Genomic DNA, 15914 nt, shown 5'->3' with positions numbered 1-15914 from the left:
GCTTTCCGGGACGAGAACTGAGCGGACGAGAGGAATTACGGGAGCCGAGGTGGACCAAGCCAGGCCACGGGAGGGCGGTAGGGCCTTCTGGGCTTGCAGGAGAGCTTCCTCTGGCTGAGGTCGAAGGTCGCGGTCCCTCGGATGTGTCCGGGGCCTGAACCAGTTCGTGTCCAGTTGTTGACCCCCACCACCCTGCTCGGGGAGCCTCCTGCCCTCATTCAGGGCTGTTTTCCCCTTCTGGCGCAGGGCACGCAGTTGGGGAGTGCAGGCCGTTAGCAGGATAGAGCAACCATTTTAAAGCATCTCCCACCATTTTGTGCTGCACCACAGAGGCTTTATTGCCGCCTCAGTATTTACCACCACCTGCAAACCCGTTACTGCTGTTCTTCAACAGAGGCGCCCCGTCTTGTAGGCAAAACCGGCGAATCTGTCTTATCCCCCAACCAGTACTTGGGCTAAGTTACAGGTTGAGGTCTTGATCAACAGGCGGAGTCTGGCTTGTGCCGGATTAAATGCACCACCACCCCGGAGATAACACCCAAGTCCTTGTTCAGGGAGTGGGGTGTGAAGGCTTAATAGGGAACGCTGCCTCCTTGGAGCATGCTGCAGCCTTACTCCAAGCACGGAGAGGAGGGGTGTCTTTACACTAAACTGCGTTTGCAGGAGTGTATCGTGGAGTTGCAAAAAACTAGGTCTCAGAAGACCCAGCCAGGTTCTGATCTTGGCACTGCCATTTGGGAAGCATGCAATCTGAGGAGATCACTTCTCCTACAAAAACGCAGACGGGCGCAACAGTTGTGCTTGCGTGAGGCTGCTGTGAGAATCAGATGAGACAATACACTTGAAAGTGTTTTTGTAAACTCCTGAGGGGTTATTATTTCATGATTGGAGGAAGAGGAGACAGCATTTGGTGACAAAGTTGTAAAGGTGGCTGTCAGGGAGGGTAGCTGATGGGAAGGGGGAATGTAACAGGTGCTTCTGGGAAGACTCAGCAGTCGGTGGTGACGGTGGCTGAGAGCTCCTGGATGCGCCAGGCACTGCACGCCTTGCACAAGATGTGCCCATCCAGCGGGTAGCAGCCCTGACACTCGCCCTCAGAGGACAGCAGCAGCCCACACTCCTGTTAAGACGGAAGCAACAGCTTTCTATCAGGGTTCTACCATACCCAGCACCCCAGACCCCAAGAACCTCCCCTTCCCCTTGCCCAGGCCCCCTGACCTCGCACTTATAACAGCCAATGTGAAAACTGCGATCCAGAGCAACGATTCGTACAGTCTCCTCCTGACCTGGCTCAGGCATGATGGCCCCACCACACACTGAGCATCGTGGGGCAAACTTCCTGGGGGGGGGGGGGGGGGGGGGGGGGGAAAGGGGGGGGGGGGGGGGGGGCAGGGGAGGGAACCAAGGAGGTTGTCAAACCCCTGAGTTGGAGGAGACTAACAATGGAGCCCAGAGAAGGTGGGATATTCGAGGGAACGGGAGAGGCCAGAGGTATGGTCTTGGATCTTAGAAGGGAGAGAGACGGGTAACAAGAAAGAGACAAAGCCAGGGGTGGGAAACTGGAGAGGCTGGTACTGGGGCATGAAGGAGAAATGAGGAAAATGGGGAGGGTCAGACACCCTGAGACAAAGATGGGAGACTCAGCCCGACCTGTGGAAGTCCTCGATGCAGTGGATCTGGCTGGTGGCATCCACTGTGAAAGGGATACCATCGAGGCCACGGTGACACACCACACAGGTGAAGCAGCTAGGATGGTAGGCCTTTCCCATAGCCCGCAGGATCCGGTCCAGGATGGGTTGGGAGCACGTGGAGCACTTCTCCAGGGTGGCCTATTAGGAAGGAGGGTGGGAAGTTTGGGGCTGAGGCGGCCCAGGCCAGGCAGGCACCCTGCCGGCCCACCCGTCTGTTTTTGTAGCTCCCTGCAAGGGATTCAGTGAAAAGTGGCCTTGAACAGATCTGAGTACGAGTCCCAGCACTGCAGCTTCCTAGGGAAGTGATTTAGTGTCTGAGCTTCGGTTTCCTTCAGTAGGAATAGCTGCTTCACAGGGGTGGCGGTGTGGGAATTTAACATACATCCCCGTAACTCTGAAATAAACATCTCACGTTTGTAAGGGACTATTGTCCTTTCCCTCCGGCAGCCGGTCATTTAGCTACTTTCCTCCCTTCTTTCCTATCAGTTTAGTCCCCCGGCTTTGAGCTCCGTTCCTCTCTTCGGCTTGGACATCTAGTCCCCACCTCCCCTGGAAGCCCCCCGCCCCCCGCCGCCCCCCCCCGCCCCCCCCGGCCGCCCCCCCCCCCCCCCCCCCCCCCCAGCACATCCGCTCACCACGTAACAGCTCTCACAGTACGCTCTCCTCTCCACGGCGTAGAAATGCTGGCCCCGAAGCTGGGCCCGGCATGTAGAGCACACAAAGCAGCCAACGTGAAAGACGCGGTCCAGGGCCACAACGCCAGCCCCGTCCCCAACCACGTCTTCTCCGCAGCCCCCACAGCGCCCTGGGGACAGGGAGGGACAGGGTCAATCTGCGCAGATCAGGAAGGTGGATTCGCGGTCCCACTGACTCTCCAGTCCCCTGTCCCCGCCACCTCTTCCCACCTCAGGTCAGCTCACCGAAGTACTCCCCAGTGGGAGGGTGGTTCATGTCGTGCACCAGCTTCTTGGTCAGCCTCTCAAGCTCCTCCTCAGGAGGCTGGCTCAGGGGGACCTGTGAGGGGGGAATCAGGGGGTCGGTCCTACCTCTAGCTCCCTATGCTGTCAAACTTCCTGAAGGGGACCAGGCAGTTCCACCCGGAAAGCTCATGTGAGGAGGTCTCAGCCAAGAGCCCATGGGCGCACCCCCAGGAGCCGACATACAGCTCCAGCACCTCCCTCTTGTATCTCCTGACACATCCCTAGGGGATCCAGAGCTCCAGCACCCCAGGCCTCTGACAACCAGGACACTGAACACCATCCCTGCCCCACCAATCAGTGTCTGTGAGGACCCCCAAATCCCAGTACCTGGGCTTACCTGGGGCCCGTACCCGCGTCCTCTTCCTCCTCCTGCAGCCTCCTCTTTACCCCCTGGCCCTGGCTCACGGTGGCTCCTATAGCCAGCCCCCCAGACGTCACCTCGGCCTGGGAGAGGGAAGTGGGCGCCCGGGAGGGCCCCGGAGGCCTGAGAGGCCCCCCGCCTGGGAGGGCCGCAGCCTCTCACTGGTTGTGCCACCTTCACTTGCACAGGGAAGGCAGGGCCAGCAGGGGTGCTGGCTGTAGCATAGGAGGCCGGAGTGGGGCCCCCATAGGGGGATGCTGAGAGCTGTTGGGGAGGAATAGGAACACCCCCTCCATTCGGCTTCAGGGAGCCTGAGCCCGTGCGGTAGGCATGGGGCTGAGGGGGCTCATAAGCCTGGGGAGAAACACAGACCAGGAGTGAGCAGGCCCATTCCAGGACACACACCTGGGGGAACCCCCCGTGTGTGTGACCCCAAGGTAAGCGCTGGTCTTTGACAAGGGCTCACACTCAAGAGGCTGACAACCTAGTAAGCTCTGGTGGCCCAGCTTCTTCCATGCTCCTGTGTGTATCACTCACACTGGGGGTGGGGGTGGGGGGGCTAGTTTGAGAATCTAGAGAAGGGACCAGGCTGGGGAGTGGGGAGGAGAGCAGGAGACAAGGAGCAGGAGCAGGACAGGGGGGGTCACCTGCCGGTCTGACCGCCGTGGGGCATGCCCACGACCTCCATCCAGCTCAGCCAGCATGCTGGTCAGCGAGTCTATCTCGGCATCCAGGCTCCCTGGACGCAAGGCCCCCCTATCTGGGGGGAGCCCCTGGGGATGAAGCAAAACAGGGAGAATTCAAATCACTTGCCCCGGGTGCCCCCACCTCCCACCCCCCCAATTCCAGTTCTCACCTGTGAGCGCTGGGGTGCGCCATGGCACCCCACCCAGGCGAGCCCCCGATCATCTGGTCCCCCGGGGGCCTGGTAACACTGCTCAGATGGGAGGGGGCAAAAATTGACCCTGGGGTGGGGCTGAAGTGCTGAGGTGAGGGAAGAGAGAGCCAAGGTGGGGATGGGGAAGGAGAGGAGGGTGGCACGTGTGGAGGCTGCCCTCTTGGGTCCCTCTTCTCCCCTCCCCCACACACCTGGGCTCCGAGAACAGAGCAGGAGGGGCAGGAAGCCAGAAGGGCTTCAGGGAAGGGGTGGCAGGGACAGGCGGGAGGCAGGAGCCAGAAGGCAGAGGTGAGCGCGGAATGGCCAGTGGCCTCCTTGGCGGCACTGGGGCTGCCTTACCTGCTCCATGGGCTGGCGGCGGCCCCGGGGCGCCTCGAGGGAGTGCTCTCCCCTGAGGGGCTCTTGCAGGCTCCAGCTGCCTTGGGGGGAGCCAGGTGGGCCCCGACATGGCCTGGAACAGGGGACTCCAGACAGCGGTCAGGCCCCGTGTAGCCCCAAGCCTGTAGTCTTGACCCCTTCTCCCGTCCCACACCTCGTTTGGAACTCCGGGAAAGAAACTTTTTCTGGCTTTTTTTTTTCCCCTTCCTCCCCAATTTTGGGGACAGCCACACCCCCGGTGACGTCACCGCATTCCTGGGGGAGGGTCACGTGGCCCCCTAGGCCCTAAACCGCCGTCCCTCCCCCAGTCAGTCCCCTCCTGCCGAGCAGGGAGGGCTTTCCACGGCCGCCTCCGTTTCTATCCGCCCCCCCAGACTGGCGCCCCAAGTCCTGCACATGGCCACCTCGCCGCTGGGACGCTCCAGCACCGCTCCTTCCCACACTCCCCCATACAAGATCTCTCCCTCTTCCTGCCCCACCTACCCCTCCCCCCCAGCAGTGCTCAGCCAGCCCGTAGTGTTTCGGTCTTTTATTCACGTTCAGCGGTTAGAAAAATAAAACAACAAAAACAGCACAACCTCAGGGGTCTGCGAATCTGTTGGGCGAGGGGAGACTGAGGTAGCTGACAGTCAAAGCAGAGACCCAGCCTCCATCAAGGCACCGGTGAAGGGAGGGAGGCCAGTGGGGAGGGCTGCTGGCTTCCTCCCCCAGCGTGGTGGGGACGGGACCGCTGCCCTGCATGAGTGCCCTGAAGCCCCTCTCCCAGGGACAGATGGATGCCCAGCCCAGGATCCTCTAGTCCTTCCACCGGGCTCCACACCGCACATGCGGCGCAGGCGGGAGGCTGCCCTTCCCTTCCACATCCACTAATCAAGGTGGGTCCCTAGACCCGGGCACCCTCTGCTTCAGGCCCCGGGCATCAGAGATCAGTGCAAGTGACGGGGGTGACGCCATGAATGAGCAGCGTGGGGCCCAGATCACGGGTCAGAGTCTCCAGCAGCGCCAGGTAGCGAGTGTAGCGGGCAGCATCAGCCGGCGGCCGAGGCAGGTACAGGAAAGTGAGGGCCGTGGCAGGCCCACCCTCGCCATCCCCACCCTCAGGCCCCCCGGGCCCTCCTCCTCGGCTGCGCCCCTGCTGGGCCCGAACCAGGGCGTTGGCACTGCTCGCCAGGGCCTCTGCCTCGGCGTCTCCCCGCCTGCCATTCACAAAGTCCCCTTCCTCCTCCTCCTCCTCCTCCTCCTCCTCGGGCTCCCCAGACCCAGCCCCCTCGCCCCACACCACCTCCTGCACTTCGGCCCTGATCCTCAGCTGGCTCAGCAGTGCCCGGAGCCGCCCCTCAGCCGCCCCGGGGGCCTCTCGAGGCCCCAGGCACAAGAAGATCCGGAGCCGGGCGCTATGCCAAGCAGGCACCATGCCCAAGATGGTTGCCATCTGCAGCAGGAAAAGGCCACACACGTCCACGTAGCCAGGCCCACCCCGGGGCCGCAGCAGGTTGAGGGGCCACACGTCCACGTGATGTGGCGGAGAGGTGCCCCCCGACCCCCGGCTCAGCCGCTCAGGGGGCAACGCCCCACAGGCCCGGGCGAGGACCACATTCTTGTTCATCTTGAGGGCATCTGCCACTGTGGCCACATAGTCCTGGGGACTCAGAGCCCGGGGGCTCCCAGGAGCCCGGGGTGGAGGAAACAGGGAGCTCAGGGCTGGGGACCCACCCTCCTGGATGCCATCAGCAGCCTCGGAGAAAGCCGGGTCTGTCAGGAAGTGGTCCTGGGGTGCAGCATCATCGTAGAAACCCAGGACCAACGTGTTGGGCTTCATGCCACCTGGGGGCAGAGAGGGGGAGGTGGGAAGGAACCGACAGGAATCAGACTTGCAGGCCAAGTTTACCCCACGCTAATATGCACCCACTCGGACACGCTGACAGCGACACACGTCAGCCATCAGGTATGGCCTTCGCACCATGCTTGGGCTCTCCCAGCAACGTTTCACACGTTTGCATAATGACTTTTAGTTTTCCCAAATGCTTTTGCATGCATTTATTTGTTGCATCTGCATGACTAATCTCCCCCACTTAAATACAAGGCGAAAGTTCGCCTCAGGAGCAATTCTTCTTAACTAACGAGCACTTCCGGTCCACGGCAGTGGGATGCCTCTGCTCCGAGCTCCCAGCTGCACACCTTTTTCGTGATGGAGATGAGGGTCGACTCTACTGGCAGACCAGACCCCCTGAGTAGGCAACAGTCAAGCTCATGGCCTCAATCCCCAGGGAAAGAGCACCCCAGCCTCTGCTGGGGGAGGATGAGAACTGGCCTGATCTGTTCCTACCACGGCAGGGCCTCCAAAGCCTGGTCCCCGGGGAAGAAACCATCTGCACATACTAACCAAGGGCGAGGTCCTGTTGAAAACACTGTGTTTTAACTCATCTGATTCTTGGAGCAACACTATGAGGTAGGGACTCTTTACTCATCCCTTTCACAGATAAGCAACCCGAGGCACAGAGCAGTGAAGTCACTTGCCCCAAGGCTCACGGTCAGAAGATACTGGGGTCCGCAGGTAAACACAAGGTACCCAGCACCAGAGCCTATTCTCTGAGCCCCCGACCTGTGTGTGTGCGTGCGTGTGTGTAGCAAACACAATGCCCCAGGTCCCTGCTGACAGTTCCTGGTTTTTAAATTTTTGAACAACCAGTGTGAAATTGGATAGCCCCCCCGCCAATGCCCATTTTAACAGGGCTGAATTTACAGAAAGACTCTGAGGTCGTGTCTAAGGCTTATTTCTCCTGAAACAGACGGGTTGCTCAAAATCCACCAGTAAATCAAGTTCTACACTCCAGGAGGACTTACTATTTAGAGGAAATCCTTTCCCTTCATTTGAATCATTTTTCCCAGGATAAAAGTGGCAGAAAGTAGTGGTCTCCCGGCACGGTTTCCCCCACAGAGGGTGGGGCTGAGGAGACACCAGGCTCTCCAACAATGCTGGACAACAGCCCAAAACACCTGTGCGGGTGTGAACTCCAACCGATCTTGCAAATGAAACTAGTCACCCCTTCCTGAGCATCGTCCAGAGTCCTGATTTACACCGAACAGGATATTGTCCAACACTTGAACCTTAGCCAGAGCTAAGTGGAGAAGGGAGTATGCACTCAGGGAGGGGGCTGACACCCGCCTGGGATTGAGAAAGAAGGTGGCAGCTCAGCGTGGGTTTGCAGGAAGCTGGGGTGCAAGGCTGGAGGCCGCGGCACTAAGGCAGGGTAACGAAGCAGGGAATCAAACACTCGCTCAGAAAGCATCAGCCCCACACACCCTCTGCATCCTCTGCGGTCTCTGGAGGCCAATGTCACACCACCCCTTCCTTCTCCGTCCCTTCCAAGCCCCAGCTGAGATACCATCTTGTCACCAGCCACATCAGTGCATAGTGGTCTTGAAGTTGGATGGCTGGAAACCATCTGCCCTAGATTTGATGGAGCAGCCCCCCAGCCTCAAGTGATTCTCCCATTGTCCCCAGACATACAACATGGTCTTCAGAACCTGTGCCCTAATTTTGGGGTCAGGAAAAAAAAACCAGCGTCAGTGGCACCCATCTCCAGTCCTTAAACATCTCCTCGGGACTTTCACACCATCTGTTATCTTTGAACCTGAGCTGCATCTTATCTGAACTGGACCCTGAGTTCCTTTCGGAGTTTGCAGTTTGTGGTTTACTCTCTCGGGGACGGTAGCAGAGATTGAAAGGGGCCACAGAGGGGGCTGAGGGGACCCAGGGAGGAGTAGCTCACCAAGGCCAGAGATCCGCAGCAGATGCTGAGCCCCCTGGCGCACAGAGGGCGAGAGGGTAAGGTCCACAAAGGCCTTCACTTGGGCTCTGTCCACCAGGCTCAGCCATGCCCCATACTGGGGCTGCACAGGGTCAGAGGGCAGGCAGTCTGCAGAGAAGGGAGGCAGCAGATGTGGGCCAAACCCATGTACTTTTCTCCTAGAATCCAAATCCCCAGTGGGCCAAAGAAAAAGGTCTGGGCAGGGTTCTGGCTGGTTGGAAGCGTCATCGGGGAAGATGCATGAGGCCTCTGGACCCAAAGAACACAAAGAGCATCTGAGGCGAGAGGGAGAAGGAAGCTGGGGAGGGAACGGGGGGGGGGCGGGGGGGACGTGGCGGGGGCGACTCACCAAGGTCTCCCAGGGTGACATGGCCCAGTACATAGAGGCCCCCCTTCTTGAGCTGGTTGGCCAGCCGCAGCAGAGGCAGGGCTCCCCTGGGGTTCCCCACCAGGAGCAGCAGCTGGGGCCGCCAGAACTTCACGTGATCCTTCCGGACATCCAGCCGGAGCAGGTACTTTCGCACCTGGGGCCAGGAGTAAGGTGTGGAGAGGAAGGGCTCAAGCGGGCAGCCCCCACTCACCACCTCTCGGACAAGAACCCCGACTCCAGCCATGGCACAAGGAGGCCTATTTGGTGGGGGGCGGGGGGTTCCCAGACTGCCTCCCCCCCCCCCCCCCCCTCCGAGCCCCCCAACCTGGTGGAAAAGCAAGGCCTGGCTGACGTAGCCCCAGCTGCTGGGGCCTCCTCGAGCCGTGAGCAGGGCGGAAAGCAGGCCCATGAGAAGCAGGGAGCCGCCGGCGGCCCCGGGGCTGATGAGGAACATCATGAGCAGGCAGGAGGCCACCCCCAGCAAGCAGGTATGCCAGGAGAACAGGCTGAAGGTGGGGCTGGGGTGGGGGAGAGAAGGAAGGGCACTCAGGGCCAGCCACTCCACTCCGTCTCCAGCCTCAGCCCCCCCAGACTGAGTCCTTCCGACTCCTCCCTCTTTGTCTCTGGGGACACGGGCATCTTCTCTCACCGGAAGTTGGGGGCCGAGGCCCACTCCAGGCTCAGGCAGGACAGGTCCACCGCAGCATAGGCCACCAAGTAGAAGACAGTGACCACAGCGGCCAAGGTATTCAGCTTCCCAGCCAAGAGCACCAGCTAGACAAGGACCCAGAGGCTGGGCGTTCATGCATCCCCCGCTAAATGCCAACACATCCTGCCTTTGTGGTTCATTCACCCAGCCCAAGCCCAAGCCCCTCCTGGTCCTGGGAGCAGAACCAGGCAGGGCTTAGGGGAAGGGGAAGGACAGCTTGAAAGGAAGGCTTACCTGCACTAGGCCCCAAGAATAGAGCACAGCTCCCCAGGGGTTCCCTGTTCGGGACACAACCTTGGCCGGCGCCAAGATCATTCCTGTGCAAACAGAAACGCGACGGACACATCAGCCTGGGCCAAGTGGAGACCGAGACAGACATGGGGGAGCAGGGAAGGTGTGTGCTCAGAACCGGGCAAGGAGCAGGGGATGGCGCACCAAAGAGGTCATCCTGAGCCAGAGCGTGGAGGATGCGGGAGGCCCCGATGAGTGAGCTCATGGAGGCTGAGAGCGCCGTGGCGTAGATACCAATCAGCACCAGTGGGGGCCACAGGCTGATGGCACGAAAGAACCCGTAGTCCTCCTGCAGCAGGGTCCTGGGGGGGAGGGAGAGGAGGACGCGGATAACACACGTGCATCCTTCCCAGGGCCGCTGTGAGAAAAGTGCTCTGACTCTACATGAGGGTGAGGAGCTGGGTAGTCCTGGGTATTCTCAACTGACCCAGCCCTGATCTCAAAGCCCATTGTAATACATCATGTGTGCCCGGAGGGGAAAGACATGGTATTCGCTGGTTCTCAACGGGCTGCTTTGGGTTTAATCACATGGTAGACATTCCTAACAGTATCTGCACAAGAATCCAAATATTTACAGAAATACAAATTGATTAGAAAGCCATCCCCCACCACCCCCAAACCAAGCGCTACAACAGTCCCAGGAACACAGCAAATACTGGCTACAGGCTGGCGACCCGCATTTAGCCAGCTATCCCCATTGGGGACAGCGGCACTTCCTTCTCTCTCCCAGTGGGATAAACAGTCTTCGTGTTCCCTGCACCCCGACAACAGGGGTACCTGCCCCACCAGCCCGAATGCGCTGGGTGATCCAGGTGTGGCAGCCTTGTTCCATGACCCTGCTCCACCCCCTCAAGGGCCAGGCTGCCCACCCCCCCACCCCCGGCACCTGTCACAGGTGAAGCTGGAGAGGAAGAAAAGCAGGGTGTAGATGAAGAAGGTGTAGGTGACAGCGACAATGGTGCCCAGAGGAATGGCCCGGCTGGGGTCCTTCAGCTCCCCTGGAGGGAGAGGAGCAGAAGGGCAGAGGTCAGCCCTCCACCATCCCCTACATCCCGGAGCCCTCAGCACTCCCACAGGGGCACAGGGTGGCCGTCCCACACCCCAGGGGGCGGTGGGCAGAGGCTCTCACCTGACATGTTGGCCCCCGCCATGATGCCCGTGCAGCCGTTAAAAAGGACGGCAAAGACGCTGGCAAAGGTCATCATGGCCCCCGTGGTGTAGTCCTTGGCGTAGCCAGCTGAGGGATGGTTCCCAGGGAGGAGAGGGCGTCGGGATCCCTCACAGGGATCCAGGCATCTTGGCCCTGCCACCCTCTCACCACATGCCCCAAACTCCCACGCCTCCCCCACTACCCTCCCCAAGATCCCAGCCCTGACCGGCCACAGGCCCTGGCTCAGCTGGCCTCACCACCTCCTTCTCCCTACCCCCGCCCCCATTCTCCTCATTCCTCCCTCCAGGCCTTCGTCCTTGCTCCTTCCTGAGACACCTTCCCCCTGGCTCCTACCTGAAATCCCCAACCCACCTCAGGCCACCTCCAGCTCCACCTGCTTCCCCCGCCCCCAGCCCACACTCAGGCCTCCCTCCTCCCTGTCTCCCTACACACACCAGGACCGTCCCCAGACAACCCCTCGCCTGACTCTCATCCACTTGAGTCATTCTTGGTCTTATTGTGCCATTTAATTGTTTTCTGAATGCCCTTTTTATCTCTCTGACTAAAAAAATTCCTCTAAGGCAGGATCGGTCTCGTGGTCATGCTGGCGCCCCACAGGGCCACACACACTGGCCAGATCCTAAATGACCTGCACTGTTCAGAGATCTGACCTCCTGACCCTAATTCTCTCTGACGTCTGTTCTCATCCAGGGATTCCAAGGGCCCGGCTCCCTCACGGGCTTGCCCCTTGCCCTGAGAGCCCTGTCACCCCTGTGCCCAGCTCACCACCCAAGTTGGCCTTCAGAGTGCTGCTGTTGAAGCCAGTGAAGTGGCCGACCTGGGGCGGCAGGGAGGAGCCATTGGGGCCGGGCCGAGGGGCCAAGGTGATGCTCCTGGGCCCCACAGCCACAAAGCTGACCAGCACCGAGGCCAGGGATCCAGAGACCAGCAGGAATGTGAGGAAGGAGGCGCGAGCATAGAGGCCAGCGCCCAGTGTGCAGACCCCACCCACAAGGCCCAGCAGCAGGGAGCCGTAGAGCAGGCTCCAGCCATAGCCCTGGGGCAGGACCTGAAGCCCACTGGACCGCGCGGAGTCTACAAAGAGGAAGGAAGAGAGTTAGAAGACCAGACCCCCAGGAGGGATCCCAACCATGAATCAAAGCAGGAACAAACCCCCTCTTTGGCCCCACTGTCCTCAAAGGCTATCTTGCCCACTCCCCTACTCAACTGTCCTCCAGCATCCTACCCCTCCCTGCTGGATAGCACCAATCTTGCTCTGTTGATTTTAGGGGTGCTAGCCTGGGCTTCCCCAACCAGAGGGTAAGCTGCCTGTGGGCCAGGACTATCTTTCAGATGTCCCCATGAGGCAGGAAACACAGGAGGCGCTCAAGAAAGCCAAGCTAATGGACCACACGGCCCTTCTTCTAGAGAGGGCTCTCTCCCTCGTGACCCCAGAATCCCAGACCCCGCAAACCCGGAGAGCCGCCTGGAGCACAGACCGGCCCCGAAGACATCGAGCACGGCCTCCACCAGCCCCAGGAGGGAGACGGCACAGCCACAGACGTTAGCCAGGTAGAACATGAGGCCAATGCTGCCCCCAACCTCAGGCCCCAGCGTCCGGCTGATCATAACTAAAAGTGGAAGGAGGGGGTGAGTGTTAAGGGAAAAGAGAGCGAAATGGAGCAGGAAGAAGGGTCTGGGCACAAAGCACTCTGCAGCCCTGTCTCCCTGCACACACCAGGACCGTCCCCAGTGTCAAGTTGGCCCAGCGCAGCCACTCCCAAGCCACGTGGCTTTACGCAAGTCACTAATACTCTTGAGCTCCAAGTTCCTCATCTGTAAAATGAACGACCGAATTGACAAGACTGTTGGGAGAACCACAGTGACAGCTGGGAAGCACCTGGTGGAAAGGAGACTAGCACTAACATACATGTAAGGCCATGTTGGTCACCTTCCCCATATCGGCCTGCCTGCTGAACATTCATTAGAACTTGCCTCCCTCTTGCCCTGCTCCCGCCCCATCTCCTCCCTACAAGACAGAAAAGCCCAGACCCCAGTCCATCAATGTTGGAGGATACAGTAGGCGCCGCCCCCCCGCACAGCTCCGTTGGTGGCGATGGCACAGACAGAGAGGACGGTGAGCGCCAGGATGAAGTAGGCGACCAGGAGCATGGCCAAAGCCTGTAGCAGCCCAGCATGGCCCACCACGAACCCTGGGACAGGAGTGGCAAAGCAGGTCAGAGGGTGGCTCATGCATCCCACCACCACACTGGTCATCAGCATCAGTTACCTGCAGGGCAGAGCTAAACACAAGGCCACGGGGAGCCCTCTCCCCGAGCTCTTCATCCACCCACTTCTCCCAGGACCCTTCCCCCACCTCATCCCAGTCCCACCCCTCCCTCACCCCACTGCACCCCTGAGGAAGCCCCACACGCCACTCACCAATCCTCAAAAAGACAACTATACTGAACATGGACAGGACCGTGGGCACCACCACACCCAGGAAAGTGGAGAGCTTCCGGGCAGATGCCCCTCCAGGACCCCCAGCCCCATTGGCAGAGAAGGCAACCCCCTCATCCCCCAGGAGCCGGTAGGCCAGCAGAGGAGAGTTCTCACTGGCCATGGCAGAGAGCAGGCAGAAGCCACCAGTGGGTTATGAGGCCTGCAAAAGACAGTTTGCTTAATGGAAAGCAGTTCCACGGAGCCCCTCAAAAACATCTCTAACCAAACACCTGGGAAACTTCCCCAAAAGGGAGAGCTGCAAGAACTCACCAGCAACTCAGAAAGTTCGTGAGGGGCACACTGGTCCTTGCCACTTCCCAGGACAATGGCAGACTCCACACCCTCAGCATTTGGGTACCAAGTCCCCTCCCAGCTGCTGGGGACCACCACCCCCCCATATCCCTGAGACTAAGGATGGCAATGGCTCTGAGAAGAGTCAAAGCTACTCTCCCTTTTCAACTAGCAGTGCAAGAGGAAACAAATCCCCTAAAAAGGGAAGTGAGTTCTGGGCAGGAGGCCCTCCTCACCCCCTCCTCCGGTGCCCTGAGCTGTCCCCCTCCCAACTCCCCCAAGCAATCACCTCGCCCGTGGCAACGAGAAATTTCCAAATCTTCCAAAGCCCCGCCCTCCATCAATCCTCTCTCTCAACCCATTTCAAACCAGCTCCTCTCCCCCCAGCCTCACCAGATTCCTCCCACCCACACGAGGCGCCCTGCAATCTCGACCAACCCCTCGACTACCAAAACAAAGACTCAGGCCAGCAACATAAGGTGGGTCCTCCTCCCCCCCACCCCGGTTCCTGCCCACTTTCTCCCCGGGAGGGTTGGAGGGGGCCGAGATCCGCTTCTCTCCGGCCAGGCGCATCCCCACAGCCCGGGTGCGGCAGGGCGCTCACTCACCCACCCGGAGGACGCAGCCGCCCGGGGGCGATCCCCGAGAGCCGGAGGGGGTCCGCTACGGGCCGAGGGGGCGCGGGTGCCGGAAAAGCCAGCTGCAGCTACCGGGATGCCAGGCCCGGAGCCCGCCCCCCCAGCCCACGCGCCCCATTGGTCCCCGGGCCCAGCCCCGCCCCGTGGGCGCGCCCATGAAGCCCCGCCCCCTCCGGGCTCTGGGGGCCGGCGAGGCTCCGGCTCCCACTCCACGTGCGCCCGGGATGCTTCCGTAGGTCGCCCCTGAGGCCACGGTGTAGGCCACGGCTCCTAAGGCGCCCATCACCCCGATGCAAACAAGCGCCAGCTGGGCGGGTGGGCCCCAATCCGAGCTCGCGGAGGCGCCCGGAGGAGCCACCACTGAAAGGGGCGTGCGGCGACCGCGCAAGGCCACTGCAGGTGGGCGGGGCCGTGACACCTGGCCCAGGTGCGTCGTCGGGAACGCAGGGCCGCGTCGCTCGGCGCCTTCCGGGCTCCTCTTCCTCCAGCCTCTCGAATCCCGCGAATGTCTCTAGGGTACCGGCCTCAGCCCTCACCCCCGCGGAGGTCCGCCCCTCACGGCCGGTTCTTCCCACCGGCTGCGTTTTCCGCGTCCGCCATCGGAGGGAGCCATCGGCCGCTGATCCCGGCGAGCCCCGGCTGCACAGGCCACCGTCAGTCCGCAACGTCCTCCTGCGGCTTTCATGCCTCCCTGCGCGGTGTTGTCCCCTCGAGCAGAGATGACAGGACTTGTGAGCTTCCGGAAGATGGGATTTCCCCCCTCCTCACTCTTTACAGGTACCATCAACATTAGCACCACCTGGCACGGTTTCCTCATCTGTAAAATGGGGATTAACTAGAACCCTGCATAAGGTTGCTACGAGAGGGTTCCATGAACTAACGGGCGCTTGAAAACACTGCCTAAACGTACAGTAAGTCATTTGCATACACTATATATGCATAAGCACTCTGTGAGGTAGATGCTTCATTAGGAAACTGAAGCTGGGAGGGCTTCCTTAATCAGTTTCTAATCTTGATAAAGTCCTTTGTGGCTACACTGTCACTTGAGCCTCAGTAACCCTGCTGTTACTGCCACTGGTCTTTGGCTGTAGATTATCTGCAACATTGCCCTAGGAGAGGAACGGGCTCAAAGCAGCCCAAATGTGGCTTTGCTGGGGAGAGGTCTCATGAACAGCTGAACTGTGGCATTTTCAGTGGTCATCTGTGCTGCCCACGACGGAGTTTGGTTCATGGATCTTTCCCACACCATCCTGTCATGGTTTTTGATGATCTCAATATCCATACTGATGAGACTTTCAACACCCTGGTGTGGCAGTTGCTTGAACTCCATAGATCGGCACAGATCTCACCCTCCACAATCTCCAATGGTTATGCCCAGACTTTGTCCTTGCCAGTAACTGCAGCCCCTCCTCCTTTCTGTTCCCCTTTTCTGGTATGCCGGCCAAGGAAAAAATTCACCTGACACTGGTTAAAATGGTAAGGAAGACTTTATTCAGGACTCTTGTAATAGGTGTCCAGACTATCACAATAGGGGAGAGAGATGGGGCTCTTCTCCAAACACAGCAAATGCAGCTGGGGATTTATAGCCAACAAGCAGAATGAGGGAGTCAGTGATGAGTGATTACCAAGAGGAAACACCAAGACTAGGGGGATTCTAACTTAGGATTCTTGCTGAAGGCAGGCCAGGGTGTCAGATATCAAGGGTGGGGAAGATGCTCCCTAAACTGTGCTAGGCAGGCCCAGCAAGGATGGGGGCCAAGGTAGAGGCCAAGTCCAAAGAGGGCTCAGAGAAGGCTGACTGAAGTTTGGTCAAGGAAAGGTGCCCTGACCCCAACAACCCTCC

General features: G+C 59.9%; 2 protein-coding genes across 4 annotated transcripts; both read right to left on the bottom strand.

Moving 5' to 3' along the window:
* Positions 1–279: 279 nt before the first annotated feature.
* TRIP6 (thyroid hormone receptor interactor 6) lies at positions 280–4646 on the bottom strand. Of its 2 annotated transcripts, XM_032431091.1 has the most exons (9): positions 4270–4646; positions 3889–4016; positions 3680–3805; positions 3009–3386; positions 2612–2705; positions 2327–2496; positions 1651–1829; positions 1219–1339; positions 300–1120 (listed from the first exon to the last, which is right to left on the bottom strand). In XM_032431091.1, the coding sequence occupies exons 1-9, from the start codon at positions 4376–4378 to the stop codon at positions 989–991; spliced, it is 1437 nt and encodes a 478-aa protein (XP_032286982.1). In that variant the 5' UTR covers positions 4379–4646; the 3' UTR covers positions 300–988. The 2 variants fall into 2 exon arrangements, with proteins under 2 accessions (XP_032286983.1, XP_032286982.1); XM_032431092.1 differs by lacking the exon at positions 1219–1339 and having other exon boundaries at positions 280–1120.
* A 121-nt stretch (positions 4647–4767) lies between these two features.
* On the bottom strand, positions 4768–14149 carry SLC12A9 (solute carrier family 12 member 9). Of its 2 annotated transcripts, none has more exons than XM_032431089.1 (14): positions 14042–14149; positions 13083–13302; positions 12719–12853; positions 12140–12271; positions 11427–11735; positions 10620–10727; positions 10377–10488; positions 9635–9792; positions 9434–9516; positions 9140–9264; positions 8816–9008; positions 8470–8644; positions 8082–8228; positions 4768–6132 (listed from the first exon to the last, which is right to left on the bottom strand). In XM_032431089.1, exons 2-14 carry the CDS (start codon positions 13261–13263, stop codon positions 5228–5230), a joined length of 2763 nt encoding a protein of 920 aa, XP_032286980.1. In that variant the 5' UTR covers positions 13264–13302; positions 14042–14149; the 3' UTR covers positions 4768–5227. The 2 variants fall into 2 exon arrangements, with proteins under 2 accessions (XP_032286980.1, XP_032286981.1); XM_032431090.1 differs by having other exon boundaries at positions 5228–6132; positions 14046–14149.
* Positions 14150–15914: the final 1765 nt, after the last annotated feature.

This window comes from Phoca vitulina, unplaced genomic scaffold, assembly GCF_004348235.1.
Source record: "Phoca vitulina isolate PV1807 unplaced genomic scaffold, GSC_HSeal_1.0 scaffold45, whole genome shotgun sequence".
NCBI classification, from domain to species: domain Eukaryota; kingdom Metazoa; phylum Chordata; class Mammalia; order Carnivora; family Phocidae; genus Phoca; species Phoca vitulina.
This window is presented reverse-complemented; position numbering and strand designations above follow the sequence as displayed.